The sequence below is a fragment of the Osmerus mordax genome, chromosome 11 (genome assembly GCF_038355195.1).
Source record: "Osmerus mordax isolate fOsmMor3 chromosome 11, fOsmMor3.pri, whole genome shotgun sequence".
Classification (NCBI taxonomy): Eukaryota; Metazoa; Chordata; class Actinopteri; order Osmeriformes; family Osmeridae; genus Osmerus; species Osmerus mordax.
The window spans coordinates 8052188-8066971 of NC_090060.1; the positions used below are offsets into that span (position 1 = coordinate 8052188).

At 47.2% G+C, this 14784-nt stretch overlaps 3 protein-coding genes across 4 annotated transcripts in view; all 3 read left to right on the top strand.

Annotated features, from left to right (window-relative positions):
- Positions 1 to 14784, top strand: part of fxyd6 (FXYD domain containing ion transport regulator 6) — a 234223-nt gene that overhangs the window by 167647 nt on the left and 51792 nt on the right. The gene's annotated exons all lie outside the window — the stretch shown is intronic.
- egln2 (egl-9 family hypoxia-inducible factor 2) lies at positions 577 to 10350 on the top strand. The gene is made up of 6 exons (XM_067245725.1): positions 577 to 779; positions 1427 to 2937; positions 7683 to 7802; positions 7949 to 8085; positions 8609 to 8676; positions 8897 to 10350. Exons 2-6 carry the CDS (start codon positions 1681 to 1683, stop codon positions 8947 to 8949), a joined length of 1635 nt encoding a protein of 544 aa, XP_067101826.1. The 5' UTR covers positions 577 to 779; positions 1427 to 1680; the 3' UTR covers positions 8950 to 10350.
- On the top strand, positions 11546 to 14364 carry tmem160 (transmembrane protein 160). Of its 2 annotated transcripts, XM_067245736.1 has the most exons (5): positions 11546 to 11772; positions 11881 to 11905; positions 12105 to 12197; positions 12894 to 13226; positions 13960 to 14364. In XM_067245736.1, exons 1-4 carry the CDS (start codon positions 11548 to 11550, stop codon positions 13208 to 13210), a joined length of 660 nt encoding a protein of 219 aa, XP_067101837.1. In that variant the 5' UTR covers positions 11546 to 11547; the 3' UTR covers positions 13211 to 13226; positions 13960 to 14364. The 2 variants fall into 2 exon arrangements, with proteins under 2 accessions (XP_067101837.1, XP_067101836.1); XM_067245735.1 differs by having other exon boundaries at positions 12894 to 14364.

The window sequence follows — 14784 nt, forward strand, 5'->3', positions numbered from 1 at the left end:
TTCCTGGGGGGTCACGTGACCTCATGTCCTGTTGCTTCCTCCTGACACACACAGATTAAACATACACTCTAATTTCTGGGTTCAGACAGACAGACAGACAAAAAGATAGATAGATTGATAGATGTAGTATTTGGCTTAACTTTGGCTTCCACAGAGTAAAATTATATTAAACAAAAAGCAGAAGTGAATGATCAACATACTCAAAGATGTATCTGTATTTGTAGGTCTTGTTGTCCTGCCACAGGCCAATGACATGTTTGTGTGCATGTAGAACTGGCAGCAGAGCTAGAACGGAGAGAGAGAAAGCCAGAGAGAAGAAGAGAGAGAGGAGGGGAGAGAGCGAGAGAGGAGGGGAGAGAGCGAGAGAGGAGGGGAGAGAGCGAGAGAGGAGGGGAGAGAGCGAGAGAGAGGTAGAGAGAGGTAGAGAGAGAGAGAGAGAGAGAGAGAGAGAGAGAGAGAGAGAGAGAGAGAGAGAGAGAGAGAGAGAGAGAGAGAGAGAGAGAGAGAGAGGGGGGCGGGGAGAGTTCTCAGCGCTCACGGGGGGGAAAACAGTGGGCTACTTTTGGATATCGAGGGGAACCTGGCGTACCAAAACGGTTCTCCATTTTCGGTATCAGCCTCACAAACAAAATTCAAGCTACACAAATTGGACGACGTGTTTGTTTTTTTACGATCGGTGAGAGCTCAGAAGGAGCAGGCACTAACAGATAATCCCGGAAACAATTGAGGTCTACACCACGCCGGTCACGTACGCAACTGTAGCTTTGCGTTATTGATAGGTAAGCAATTCCATAACAGACAAGCCTATATCTTTATTTCAGCCCACTATTACCCCCTACATATCATGTAACGTAAACTCTAGGTTCCCATTAATATTTTTTAACAGACAACAATGTAGCCTATTAGTTTTATGTTACAGGGAATAAACACGTGGATATCCAAATGAGAAGGTTGTAGGACGAGTTCATTGACAATGCGTGGATACTAACGGATTTTCTGAGGTTAATTCGGTTCAGCGCGTTTACCCTTCATTCTTTTAATATTTAGGCCTAGGTAATAAATCAACATTTGTGATTATTTGATCACAAATTTGGATTTAAGAACTGTTTGCGTTTTTTTGTTGTTGCAAATACCCCATCTATGTTTCCGCAAAAACATTATTATAATGGCCTACCTAACAAATTGGGTGTAGCCTATGACCTTTAGCCTATATGTTGATTGAACAGCACACTCATGACAACTTGGAGATGGTTAGCCTACATTCTCAAAATGTTACATACAAGTCTGGTATACTTAATATTAGTAGCCGACATGGCAGATAAAGCTTGCTTATGTTATGTTATAATTAATATTTAGTAGCCCTAGTGGTAGACCACTACAGCTTTTAAACAAATCATATTCAGTGTTCTTTTTCATTTGTTTTCAGAAACCTCAAGTTTGACGATCAATTCATCTTGTAATTTAAGACGAACAAAGTAACAATGTAATACTATATTAAGGATGACAGACGGGCGACGCAAGAGATAATTCTTTTCAAAATGAAACTTTGCGATGCTGTGACTACGCGCCTCTCTCTCACAGACAGCAGTTGGGCTGCACACACTCTCTCGTGCAGTGGCCCTGGTAGAGAATGAGGCGAGGACGTGAGCTACGTGCGCACCCAGCCCCCGACGATATGAGATGGAGAGCTTGGAACAGTCGGACCTTTTAAATCCCATCACTGTCCACGGAGCTGTTAGTATTGTCGCCGCGCAGCAGAGAGAGACTAGCGGACTCGTTCTCGGAACAGCAGATCCTCACGTTTTCCAGGCCAACATGGGACTTAACGGTTACTGCACGGCTCCGCTGGGGAGCAGCACGGCCCAGGAGTTATTGGCGGGTCTGGCCTCTCAAACCGTTTACCCCGGGGTCAATGTTCTTAAGAAGCAGTCAAAAGCCGGGCTGCTGCCTTTTAACGGCGTCTCTCCCTCTGCCACGGTGGAAGGAAGTGGCAGCAGGGTTTTGCTGCAAACGCCCAAAGGCTACCACGCGCAGGTGAAGGGGGAGTCAGAAACGCCGAAAGGACTAACTCAGCCGCAAAGCAGCAGAGCGCGGTTCGCGGGGAACGGGGACCAAGCACCGCATGAGATATGCACGCTCCTGATGAAGAGGGCCAGCAGTGACCAACGGATAAGACAGCTCCAGAAACGGAAAGGTGGGGAGAACCAGGACTTCCTGTCGGCATTTGAGGTCAATGGGAGTGTAGGGTCGTTGGGGTCAACAACAAGGGCGGGGTCAGATTCTGAGGAGTTGTCCCAGGACTTCAAGCGTAGACGGCTAGCGGAAGGAGCTAAGCAGTGCGTCCTAGAAACTGCCAAAGCAACCAAGGCGGCCATAGCGCCACTCAGCTTAAACGACAACGGCATTAACCACAGCAACCATAATTGCCAAAACCGTGACACGTCCCCCCAGCCATCCTCCCTCACCGCCACTTCCCCTTGCACCAAACCCTACCCCAACGGACACAGAGCGATACCGGTAAGCCCCGCCACCCTACCGGCACAGACGTCCCCTGTGAAGGCTAACAGTATCCTGGCCCTGCCATCACCGGCTGGCCCTGGCTGGTCTGCAGATTGCGTGGCGCAGCAGTACATCGTGTCCTGCATGAAGTACTACGGAATCTGCGTCAAAGACCACTTCCTGGGGGAGAGGCTTGGTGAGCGCGTGCTGCAGGAAGTTGAGATTCTGAACAGCAGCGGAAAGTTTTGCGGGGGCCAGCTGGTCAGCCAGAGGAGCATCCCGTCTCGGAACATCCGTGGAGACCAGATCGCCTGGGTGGAGGGCTGTGAGCCAGGCTGCGGCGCCATCGGGGTGTTGATGGCGCACATTGATGAGGCGGTCATGCGCAGTGCTGCCAACGGGCAGCTGGGGGACTGTGTCATCAACGGGCGCACCAAGGTGAGGAAGCGAGACTGGTAAGCTGTAATTAGGGAGAGGGGTGGAGAATGGGGGAGGTATGGGTTAAAGATGGAGGAGGAAGGAGAATGGGGGGTGTTGGGGAGGAGAATAGGATTGGTGGGGTAGGAGAACTGGGAGGAGAATGGGTGAGATGAATATGAAGGCTACCGCTAAGGCTTAAGGAGTTGGATGCGCTTGGGTAAGATGTGAAAGGAGTGATGGCTGTCCTAGTTCTGGTTCTGGTTCTGTTGGTCCTGTCCCCTCCAGTGCCTGTCCCCTCCAGTGCCTGTCCCCTCCAGTGCCTGTCCCCTCCAGTGCCTGTCTCCTCCAGTGCCCTTCCCTAGGCACACAATGGGGAGGAGGGCTTGGTAGGAAGGTACCCAATCTCTTCTGGCATCAGTGTCTCTCAAGCTTTGAAGATGACTCTGTCAATCCCTATCTATCTCACCCACACACAAACAAGGCATTCTTGTAGCTTAGCTAAAAGGGCATGTGTGTACGTTGGTGTGTGTGTGTGTGTTGGCCTAGATAATCCTGTAGAGTTATGTAGGAGGTGTGTGTTTTTGTTCCTCTTCGAAACATATGAATGACTATCTGTGGATTCTATGAGTCTCTAACTGTACACTTCATTACTAAATAGTTCATCGATCTACTGTACCTCCTCAATTGTTAAAACAGAAACAGAACTGAGGCTGCCTGAAGTGATCTAGAACATAGCCTAGCCTGCTGTCTGGTGTGTGTGTGTGTGCTAGCCTGGTAAGAGAGACGGCCTTTTGACGCAGGTTTGGGTTATCTGAGACCCGTTATGTCACCCCCCCCACTCCCGAGCTAGTACACTGCACTGTTCAGACGCTAGTACACTGCATCAATCCAGTTAGTGGTTATAGAACCGTCTAGACAGTTGTGTAAACTTCTCTCTGTTGCCCAACGCTCTTCCATGTATCACAGTACACTTACGGCAACAGCAGGTCTCTAGATTACTCAGCACTCATGCTCAAATATTAGCTATCAATTTCATTTAAGATGTGTGTATTATATATATATATATATGTGTTCCATTCTCCCTGATGTAGCATTAGCCTGGCTAAGCATAGAGCATGTGTAGGTCAGAGCTATCAGAATAGATTTAGGCTTTACACTTCCACCCCTGCTACCCCCTCTCACCATCTCTCCTTCAGTCCTGCAATTCCTCTCCCGCTTCCTCCTTTCCCGCCTTCAATCATGTGACCTCCCTCCATGTCTCAGAGCGGTGTAGTGAGGAGTAGCAGACTGTATTGTCTGAACAGTCTGAACAGTCTGAACAAAACCAGTCACCAAAGGTGTTTGCACCGTGGGCCTTCTCGTCCCCGTTTGATGATGTCATCTTCTTGTGACCTTACCTGACTGAGGACGTTTTCCTCATAGCTGAAGGATGGTTTCTGTTATGCCTGACATGACTATATAGGAGAGAGGTTGATGTAGATGGGAGGTTGGTGGAGGGTGAAAGAGGCAGGGGAAGATAAATGTGAGGAGGGAGGGGGAAAGTGAGGTTGAGGAAAGGAAGGGTAGGAAAAAGAGGAGGAAGTGAGGAGGGTGCAGCTAAATTGCAAGGTCACTGCACATTTCTTCACAATCTGTAAAAACTTCCTCCCTTTACCAGGGCAAAACCAGTTCCTCCTTTGCAATCTATAAGTCTACTTTTCTTATATCCCACTATCCATTTTCCAACTCTGCCCTCAGTTTTTGCCCCTCTCTCTTTCTTTCCATCCCCTCTTTCATGCTCTCTTTCTCCTATGTATTATCATCCCCTCTCTAGCTAGCCTGCCAAAATATTTCCCCGCTGTTTCCTTGGTAACAGGACCATACAGAGAAGCTCTGCAGTGTGTGTATTTGTGTGTGTGTGAGAGAGAGTTAGTGAGTGTATAAGTGACTTGGTGTTTGTGTTCGTGTAAACGTGTGTGTGTGCAGGCGCCAGAATAATGCCACCACAGCAATAGGATGTGTCTTCTGGACCGGGAGTCCGGCACACACTGAGTAGGCACAAAACGGCTTTAACAGAGAGGGAGAGAGAGAAGGAAGGCTAGAGAGAGAGAGAGAGAGAGAAAGTGAAAGAGGAGAGGTGAGACGAGGACACTGGTGAAAAAAGAGAAGAGAAATATCGGTACAGTATGTAACCTACATGGAGCGAGAGACCTGGGAGGGAGTCTGGAGGGATGAGACCGGGAGGAGATGGAAAGATGGAGACAGAACACTTAATGAAGAAGTACAGGAGAAGAAATTGAGGTGTAGGGAAAGACGAGAGATGGGGTATGAGAAAAAGAGAGGGGGATTGATGAGAGAAGAGTGTGTGGAAAAGATGGAGAGAGCGAGGGGGAAAAAGAGTAAGAGTAGGTTATAGAGTGATAAAGGCGGAGACTTGGTGTCTGAAAGAGAGAGAGAGAGAGAGAGAGAGAGAGAGAGAGAGATTAAGGAGCTCCAGAGCTAGGGAGAAATACATGAATATAAAGAAAGAGAGGGCTAGAGAGAGAGAGAGAGACATTGTTGGAGCTGCTTGAGTGATGCGGCAGCCGTATCATAATGAATGTCTGCTGCAGACTGTCCTCATATGCCTCTCTCCTAGCAACTAAGCTCACACGCACACCCTGACACGCATACACACACACAAGCAAACACATGCCCACACACAGACAACCCTATCAGAAGAAGTGTATTACATGCATCACCTACAGTAGCATCGTGTCGCAGTTTAGATAGCAGCTAACATCACAGCCCTTTGGAGTATAGTTAACTAGCAGCTAACATCAAATCCCTTTGGAGTATAGTTAACTAGCAGCTAACATCAAATCCCTTTGGAGTATAGTTAACTAGCAGCTAACATCAAATCCCTTTGGAGTATAGTTAACTAGCAGCTAACATCAAACCCCTTTGGAGTATTAAACAGCTAGTAGCTAACAACTCATCACGTAAGAATATATCTAGCAGCTAACAACCCCGTACAATGGCAGTGTAGCGGTGCAAGTAACTAGCTGGCACTCCGCCACACAGAGGCGTTGTGTCTCCAGCTGGTACATTGACTTGGAATGAGGATGAGAGCACCAAGTAGATAAATAGAGGATGTATGCAATGAATCAGCTCCGTGTAGAATGCCCAATTCAACCCTTAGAAGTAATTTAATGTCATTAACCGGGCTGAATGGTTTGGTAGATTTCACCTTTCCACACTGTGTAGCTGATTTGGCTTTGTGCTGGACATACATTTGTAGCACTAGTAGGAAACTGCACCTCCATGACAAACACACACACGGATAGTGTGTTTTGCTTTCTGCCTTACGTTGAAAACACAGAACAACAGAAATGAACAGGAATGAATGCATTGCATGTCCATAAAACCACAAGCAAACTGCCTGGTCAGAGTGGGGATCTCTGGTTTTTGTTGAGGCAGAGGCAGAGTCGGAGGCAGACTGGTGTTGAATTGAGGAGTGGAAAGGTTGTTGTTGAGGTTCTGGTGGAAATGACTTCATCTTTTCAGGATTGTGGAGATCCAGGACGGGATGAGTCAGTGCTTTGCTGAGGAGAAAGGCCAGGCTGTGGTTTGGTGTGGCACACACACACACACACACACAGAACTCCCTGCTGCTTATCCCTCTCTCCCACTCTTTAACTTTCTCAAGCTCGATTTCCCCCCTCTCTCTTTCAATCTATCCCTCCCTCCCACCCGCTACCACTATAACCCTTTCCATATTTATTTAACTTTGCTCTCAGAGAACAGATTGTTCTCTCGATCTGTCACCGTGGCAGCCAGCATATCTCTGTGGGAGATGCAGGTGGCACACTGACAGACTGGCAGGCAGGGGCACTGCCCATTAGACTGGCAAAGAGGGGGCAGATCAGCAGAGAAATGGATGGAGGAGAGGGTGATAGTATCGGAGCGTGTCGAATCATGCTGGTGTCATGCAGTTTAACAGACCCTGGTCTATAGAGGACAGCGCGTGTGTGTGTGTGTTTGTGTGTGTGTGTGTGCGTGAGTGTGACCGAATGTGTGAGTGAGGGTGTGTGCGTGGATAGTATCATTCAGTTGCTGTAGGCTAGGGTTGTGCCGTCTCTGCTCTGATATAGTTCATGTTAATTGGGGCTAATTATGGTTGTTAAGTGAAAACTGCCTTAAGCTGAGATCACCAGCAATGACTGTGTTTGTGTGTCTTTAGGTGTGTGTGTGTGTGTGTATGTTTATGTATGTTTGAGAATGAGAGAGAGCGAGAGAGGGTGTTTTTAAGTGAAACTGAAAAAGTTTGTGAAATCAAACTTTGAATGTGTTTGGATATCATGTGCGCACACACAACCATGCAGAAAGACATTGCCCGCACACACACACACACACACACACACACACTGGCTAGGCACATACAAACATGAAAGGCACTTTCAGGAACACACTTACAAGACTATGACAGTGAATGAGAGGAGTTAAAGGGCCCACATTTGAAGAGTCTTGAACAGAAAACAAGAACCAGAGCAGGTCTCTGGTTTAGGAGGGCCCCACCCTCCTGATCTGTCTGTGACTGCTTCTGTTCGAGCTGGCTGGCTGACCTGCTGACTAACTGGCTGGCTGGCTATTTAGCCTGACTGTGGAGGTGGTCTACTGTGCAGGGTCAAGTGGTTTGCCAATGTGGGTTAGTATTAGCTATTACAATTACATTAGAAAGGAAACTGAGTCATTATTATCTCTCTCCCTGTCTCCCCCTTCCCTCTCTCTCTTTCTCTCTTCAGGCCATGGTTGCGTGTTACCCTGGCAACGGCACAGGTTATGTCCGCCACGTGGACAATCCTAACGGAGACGGGCGCTGCATCACCTGTATATACTACCTGAACAAGGGCTGGGATGTCAAGGTACACACACACACACACACCTACCTGATAACCCACATCAGCGTGTATCATCAGAAGATGGAATACTAAAATCATTTTGTGTGTGCTTGGCTGTGTGTGTGTGTGTGTGTGTGTGTGTGTGTGTGCATACGTGTGTGTGTTCCCAGGTTCACGGAGGCCTGCTCCAGATATACCCAGAAGGTAAAAGTGTGGTCGCCAACATCGAACCGCTGTTTGACCGTCTGCTCATCTTCTGGTCTGACCGCAGAAACCCACACGAAGTCAAGCCAGCCTTCTCCACCCGGTGAGGCACGGAGCTGTCAAGGCTGGTCGTGGAGGTGTCTAGGAGAGGTGGTCAGTGGCATGCATGAGTCGGATCAAACCCCGGAGAGGTCGCGTGAGGGAGGAAGTGACCCTGCCGAGTGATGTGTTCATATCGTGGACACATGCGTACATGCGCACACACACTGTTAAACAGCAGGTTTAACTATAATCGATATTAATCCCTCACAAACACTTCCTCCTCTGCTTCCCTCTCCTCTTTACACTTGGAAGGAGGTAAGGTTGAGGACAGGAAGTGTGTGTTTCCTGAACAAGTCGGTGGGGAGATTGTGAGACTCAAGCCCTGGGGGGTAGGGTGTGTGTGGAGGGGGGGGGACTTGGGTACCGTGTGTGTGGAGGGGGTCAGAGAGACAGGAATAAACAACTCAACCCCAGAGAGAGACCTACAGGAGAGACCAGGAGAAACCATTAACACTGTCCTGCCCTGACCCTGAGCTGACCATGTCTAACATCCTTCTCTCTCCTCTCCTCTGCTCTGTCTGCAGCTATGCCATCACAGTTTGGTACTTTGATGCCAAGGAGCGGGCAGGCGCCAAGGAGAAGTATCGTCTGGGTGAGTGCAGCATGGAAGCTTTCAAAATATATAGTTGTTTTATAGTTCGAGTTCTGTCTAATCTTCCTGTTCCATGTTCTTATAGTTCCGTCTGTTCTATAAGGCAGCCATAGATTTCATAAAGCCTTTCATTCAATTCATTCAAATATCTCTTAGATTTTCTTTCAACCTTTTATTTTAATATTAACTTGTCCTCTGTCCTGTTCTCTTATCTCCATAGCAACTGGTCAGAAGGGTGTTCAAGTGCCTGTCACTCAAAGCAACCAGACTTAAATCTCAGCCAATCCCTGAAGTGCGTTGTGAACGTGCCTGCGCCTGCTGCTATTGGACGGCTGTTTTTAAAAAGGGAGACAGTTTAACCCGCTTGCTGTGTCCACACTGGATCCTCCACAGCTTAGCTGTGTGGATGTATTCCGCTGCATCTCATTGGACAGTCGAGTGAATAAGGGCGGAGACAACACAGTGTATCGGTCAGGGTGGTGACAGAAGGAAGCGGGGCCAAGAGAAACTCAGGTGGTGTCTTGACAGAAGATGATGAAGATGATGAAGTCAGAGAACACTTTAACTGAACAGACTATCATTTGCTGTTGACGTTTGGGTGGCTTGTTAATATTCAGCTGTGTTCTAATGTAATGAACTAACAACATCTGTCTGCTCACAGACAGATGTTGCAACCGCAGTAGCAGGTTGTCTGTCCTTCAATCAGGAATTACATCTCAGTGCTCGGAACCAAGACCTCAGGATAGGCTCAGATTTAGGCACACCCCCTCCCATCAGAGCACATCCTAAGAGGAAGTGGCATCATAGTAAGTTAGTTATAACATATCCTATATTGCTTTTCCACTCCATGGTACTGGCTCGAATCGACTATACTTGCCTCTTTTGATTTTCTGCCGGGCAAACCTGGTAGCTAGTACCTGGTACGTTTTCTTGGTATCACCTCCATTGAGGTTCCAGGTGAGCTGAGGTGAATTTTGTGTGACGTCGCTATGATTACCAGTGGGGGGTATTATCTGCAGTTGAAAACGAGGTAGACAGACCTACCTAGTACCTACCTACCAATAGCGAGTCAAGTCGAGACGGTACCATGCGTTGGAAAAGTGGCTCTAGTTTGCAATAGACTTTTAAAACCACTTCTGAGTCTGAAACCAGAGATGAGATCAGAATCCAACAGCAGAGAGAAGAAGAGGAAGGTGCTTGTTCTAGAACATCCAGGTTCTGGGTAAAAAAAAAGCACCAGTTCTACAACTGAAAACTGCAGAATTCTCGTCCACTGTAGAGCTGGGTTGGTGGGGCCAGGTGATGGGCAGGTTCAAACTAGCACCGTGGCCAATCAGTCGTCACCTGTTGGTTCGTTCGTCAGCTCTGAGGTAACATGACTGAGACAGCAATGTTGTGACTTTATACTTAAACATATAAAGTCACAAGCACAGACTGTAGCAGCCTGGAAAGACTGACTTGCTTAGAGTGTATGTGTGTGTCTCTGGTCCTCTCATCTTAGTATGTGTGTGTGTGTAGGTGTAGAACTGGTAGAGAAATACTAAGAAAAAAGCACTTTATGGATTGCCATGCCATGCTAGAAACAAACTGCATTGAGGTAGACAGGCTTGTATGCTGTACATGACATGGTTCCTCAGACGCAACTCAAATAATGACAATAAACAATCAAAAGTTTGCCTAATTTTGTCTCTGAACCTTTGCAGTATTTAATTAAAACCTTTCTGTTTTTGTACAAAAACATGATTTTTGTCTGAATGGGTAGTCAATGAAAGTTGATTTTTGAGCATCACTTTCCTCTGTCCTCATTTTTTTCTGTCTCACACATACACACACACACACACACACACGCACACAAGTGTGGAGGTGGATGACATCAGCTTTGTCACAAAATGTTCCTTAGACCAGAATAAACCCACGATATCATTTACAATACCATCTCTCTTTACCCCTCCCACCCCCTTATTCCAGCAAGCAAGAGCAGAAACCAAAAACAGACCACAACTACACACTATTTGTTAGAAAGACTATTTGTTATGCAGGCTGATAGTATTTCTGACTGGTCTGCTAAATGTATTGTTGGCAGCCATATTTGGTTGGCTGGTTTGCTAAGGAAGGGAGTTGTGTGTGAATGCAGTGTGTGTACAGAGGGAGATGTGGGTGTGTGCGTGTGTGTTTATGACAGGATGTAGAGTGTGTTCTCTCTGTCCAGGGGTCTGTGGCGTTTGCGTGACTGGAAGAGAGACATGAGGTTCAGCTGCTCATTACATCAAAGGCCCGGCCTTCCTCAAAGCCCCCCTGTCAGCACGCGCACCATACTCCTCACGCTAACCAGTCATCAGGTGGGGCGGCTGTGGACGTTGTTGTCCCCGGAGACGACCAAGACACAAAAGGAACACACCCCACACAGGGACAGGCAGGAAAAGTTCATATAAGTGAACACACACACATAGTACACACACCCACTCAGACACATACCCACACGCAGACACACACCCACACACATACACTGAGGAAACTAAATTCTTCAGAAATTATGATTCATCTTGCTTGGCTGGATTTTCCTGTCGAAGAGCGCACTCATGCGGCTCTACGTTCCTAATATAAGTGGCAGGGTTTACTTGCTTTGGCCTCATAGGAGTTTTTCAACCCCAAAGAGACAGCAACCAATTGAACTATTTTTAAATATGGAATTAGAATAAAGTCAGAATCAGGCTGACGTTATTTTATCCATGTTATCTATTTCCATACGAAACGCACGATGGCGCTATAATCAATGGGTCTCAACATCTTCATCGACATGCTCTTCCTGGTTTTGTTTTCAGTGTCGGAGTTCAGAGGGCACTGCGGGGTCGTGTTATGTTTTCGTGAGCAATGGCTGCCTTAAGTTGGTATACGAGAAGGCAGCTACCGCAGTTATTGTCCCAGTTTGCCAGGGTTGTCAGACAAGCCCGCCCGCAATATCTCGGAGGACTACCGGTGAGGAGAGTGCACGGGTCGGTGCGGAACTGGGTGGCGGAGAAAGGACCATGGGGGAAGAGTCGGACACCGGAGCAACAGCAGTATATCTTCACAGAACTAGACAAGGCAGATGCTTTGGTAGGGTTTATATACATTTATTGTATCTAAAATCTATAAATCAAATAATTATAATGAAATATTATGTCCTGATGATCACAATTCTGCTTATTTTCTCTCGTCGGGCAGATGTTGAGGAAATCTCACGAGACAGGTATCCCATGACAGCTTATCTTCATATCAGTGTGGTGTCTGATGTGTGGGGAAATTATGTCCTGTGCCCGTTTTATGCTTTCTCTTTTGTTCTCTACTCTGGTTCAATATACTCTCTGATATGTTCTTTTCCCTGATTCTATGTTCTCTACCTTGGTTATATGCTCTCTACCCTGGTTATGTTCTCTACTCTGTTTCAGGATTTCTGTCATGGTTCCGTAATGGCCTGCTGGCCACTGGTATTGGGGTGATAGCGTTCGTCCAGAGCGAGGTTGGCCGAGAGGCAGGATACGGTACGTATAGGATTTGGATACTAGGTCTCCAGAGAGACTTAGACAAGAGGACAGATGTGAGAATGTTTCAGTAGAAAAGATGATCAAACACCACAGTAAGTCTGTCTGAACCACTGGTGAAAGGTCTTACAGCTCATAACTTTTCCTCCTCTCTCACGAGTACTGCTAGAGAAATGTACCATGTACTATGTTCATATGCCACTATGCTATCTTACTACTAGAGTACCACTAGAGTACTCTTGGAATACTGTTAAAGTACTGTTAGAATTTTGCCAAAGTCTGCATCCTTAGAATACTGTTAAAAAAACTGTTTTTTTACTGTTCTATCACTGTCAGAGCACAGTCAGAATACTGAGTTGGAGGACTGTTTGATGACCTGGGCCTGGTTTCAGTGGCGCCCTCTGGTGCTTGATAGGAATATGACTGTTCCAGTTTAAAATCTCATCTGACTCCTCTCTCTCTCTCTCTCTCTCTCTCTCTCTCTCTCTCTCTCTCTCTCTCTCTCTCTCTCTCTCTCTCTCTCTCTCTCTCTCTCTCTCTCTCTCTCTCTCTCTCTCTCTCTCTCTGTCTCTGTCTCTGTCTCTGTCTCTGTCTCTGTCTCTGTCTCTGTCTCTGTCTCTGTCTCTCTGTCTCTCTGTCTCTCTGTCTCTCTGTCTCTGTATCTCTCACCTCCTTATTACCACCCTCCTCCTCAAGCCTTCTTCATCCTGGGGGGGGTGTGCGTGTCGTTTGGGGGGGCGTCCTACGTGGGCAGCCTGCTCACTCTGAGGAAACTGCTGCTCCTCTCTCTGCCCGCTGTGCTGCTTCACTGCGCCGTGGTGGGCAGCGTCGCCCTCTTCTGGCTGTGTGCGGTAGCGCTCTACATCGGACGCCTGGAGGTGGAGATCATCCACGAGGATGAGGAGGAGGACGAAGGGAGCGACGAAGGCTCAGAGTGCCAGGAGTGCCGTGACCGGCGGGACCAGGAGAGGGGGGGGCACCGTTCCCATGACAACAAAGGCCAAGACAAGTAGAGAGAAGAGGGATGAGGTGTGTATGTGCGTGTGTGTGTGTGTGTGTGTGTGTGTGCGTATGACGTGTATGCTGTTTGTGCACCAGGACTTCAGCGTAGCTTGATTCTGTACTTTCGTAGATTACTGTCTCCCTCTATTGCTGTGTGTGTGTGTGTGTGGGTTTGATTGACTGACTGATTGTTTGCCATTAGAAAATAGACCTGCCATGTGTACTGAGGGTAGTGAAGTGTGTGTTTGAGAGGGAGGGTCTTATACCTTAGTAACCGCTCTCAAACCTCCAAAGATGAAAATCAGCTGTCCAGGTAAAAAATTAATCAGATAATTAAAAAACCTGCTGCTTTATTTTTTTTTGTATTAAGTCGTAAGCTTCATCCAGAATTATTATTGTCTAAAGTAGGTGGCTTTTTGAATTATTATTTTCAAAGGAACATGCATGATTCACATTCTCTCGCTCGCTCGCACGCGCACATACACACACACACACACACACACACACAGTGCCTCCTGTAAGTGTATACGCACTTAATCATGTTTACATTCAAAATCAGAGAGCACTGTTCCAATTCTCTTCATAACCGTGATAGACTAACAGCATCACTCCTCCTCTCTCTCTTCCTCCTCTTCCATCTCTCTTGCTCTTCCCTCTCTCTCCTCTGTCTCTCACTCTTCATCTCCTCTCTCGTCCTCCCTCTTTCCTCGTCCTTCCTCTTTCCACTTTCTCTCTAATCACCCACCTGGACCCCCTGTAGGTTGCAGCTGGTAGCTAGTTAGTTACCAGAGGTTCAGCTGATGTCAGGTCAGTGCAGGCGAGGGAGTGGTGGTGTATACTGTGATAGACGCAATCTACAATCTGCTCTCAGATCTGTTTATCCACACAGTTGTTGATTCCTGTAACGAGACTGTATTTGTAAGGACTTGGTTTGCAGTTCACTCATGCGGACGCACATGAACGTTTTCTTTTTCCACAGTCTTGTGTCTGGAACATCAGAGGGAATAGTAGCAGTTTTTAGTATTTTTATTTGACAAATAAATTGCTGTAATTTTGAATGATAATTTCTGAGATTTGTGTGTGTGAGGCTCCAGTTATGTTATCCAGAAGGTTTGTGTCTGCATGATTGTCGGAGCATCTACCTGTGATGTCAATAAACAGTTAAACCTGATTTGATCCTTGAGTTTTGGTGAAAGAAAATATTGGATGTGTTTCTGTGTACAGCATGGGCTGCATGTTTGTGAGTCCATCTTAGCTGGGTGTGTGTGTGCAAATAAGTCCAATTCTTTGTGTGCCTATTCATGTTTCTGTTAGGGAGTGTCAGTGGAGGTGTGTGTGCCATGCCTGCAGCCAGCTGTGGTGTGTGTGTGTGTGTCATGCCTGTGGTGTGCTGGGGGTGATAAGCATCAATGACAGGCTGAGGCCCCAGGTCTCTGATATCAGACCTCTGTTCCTCTTCTACTAACCTCCCTGTCCCAGGTCTCTGATATCAGACCTCTGTTCCTCTTCTACTAACCTCCCTGTCCCAGGTCTCTGATATCAGACCTCTGTTCCTCTTCTACTAACCTCCCTGTCCCTGACCGTC

What these genes read in the sequence shown, in the direction of transcription:
- egln2 (XM_067245725.1), top strand. Translation starts at nt 1,681, where the DNA reads ATGGAGAGCTTGGAACAGTCGGACCTTTTAAATCCCATCACTGTCCAC. An exon ending in TCATCAACGGGCGCACCAAG is followed by an intron (nt 2,938 to 7,682) that starts GTGAGGAAGCGA and finishes TTCTCTCTTCAG; the next exon opens with GCCATGGTTGCGTGTTACCC. An exon ending in ACAAGGGCTGGGATGTCAAG is followed by an intron (nt 7,803 to 7,948) that starts GTACACACACAC and finishes GTGTGTTCCCAG; the next exon opens with GTTCACGGAGGCCTGCTCCA.
- tmem160 (XM_067245735.1), top strand. Translation starts at nt 11,548, where the DNA reads ATGGCTGCCTTAAGTTGGTATACGAGAAGGCAGCTACCGCAGTTATTG. An exon ending in GAGGAAATCTCACGAGACAG is followed by an intron (nt 11,906 to 12,104) that starts GTATCCCATGAC and finishes ACTCTGTTTCAG; the next exon opens with GATTTCTGTCATGGTTCCGT. An exon ending in TGGCCGAGAGGCAGGATACG is followed by an intron (nt 12,198 to 12,893) that starts GTACGTATAGGA and finishes CTCCTCCTCAAG; the next exon opens with CCTTCTTCATCCTGGGGGGG.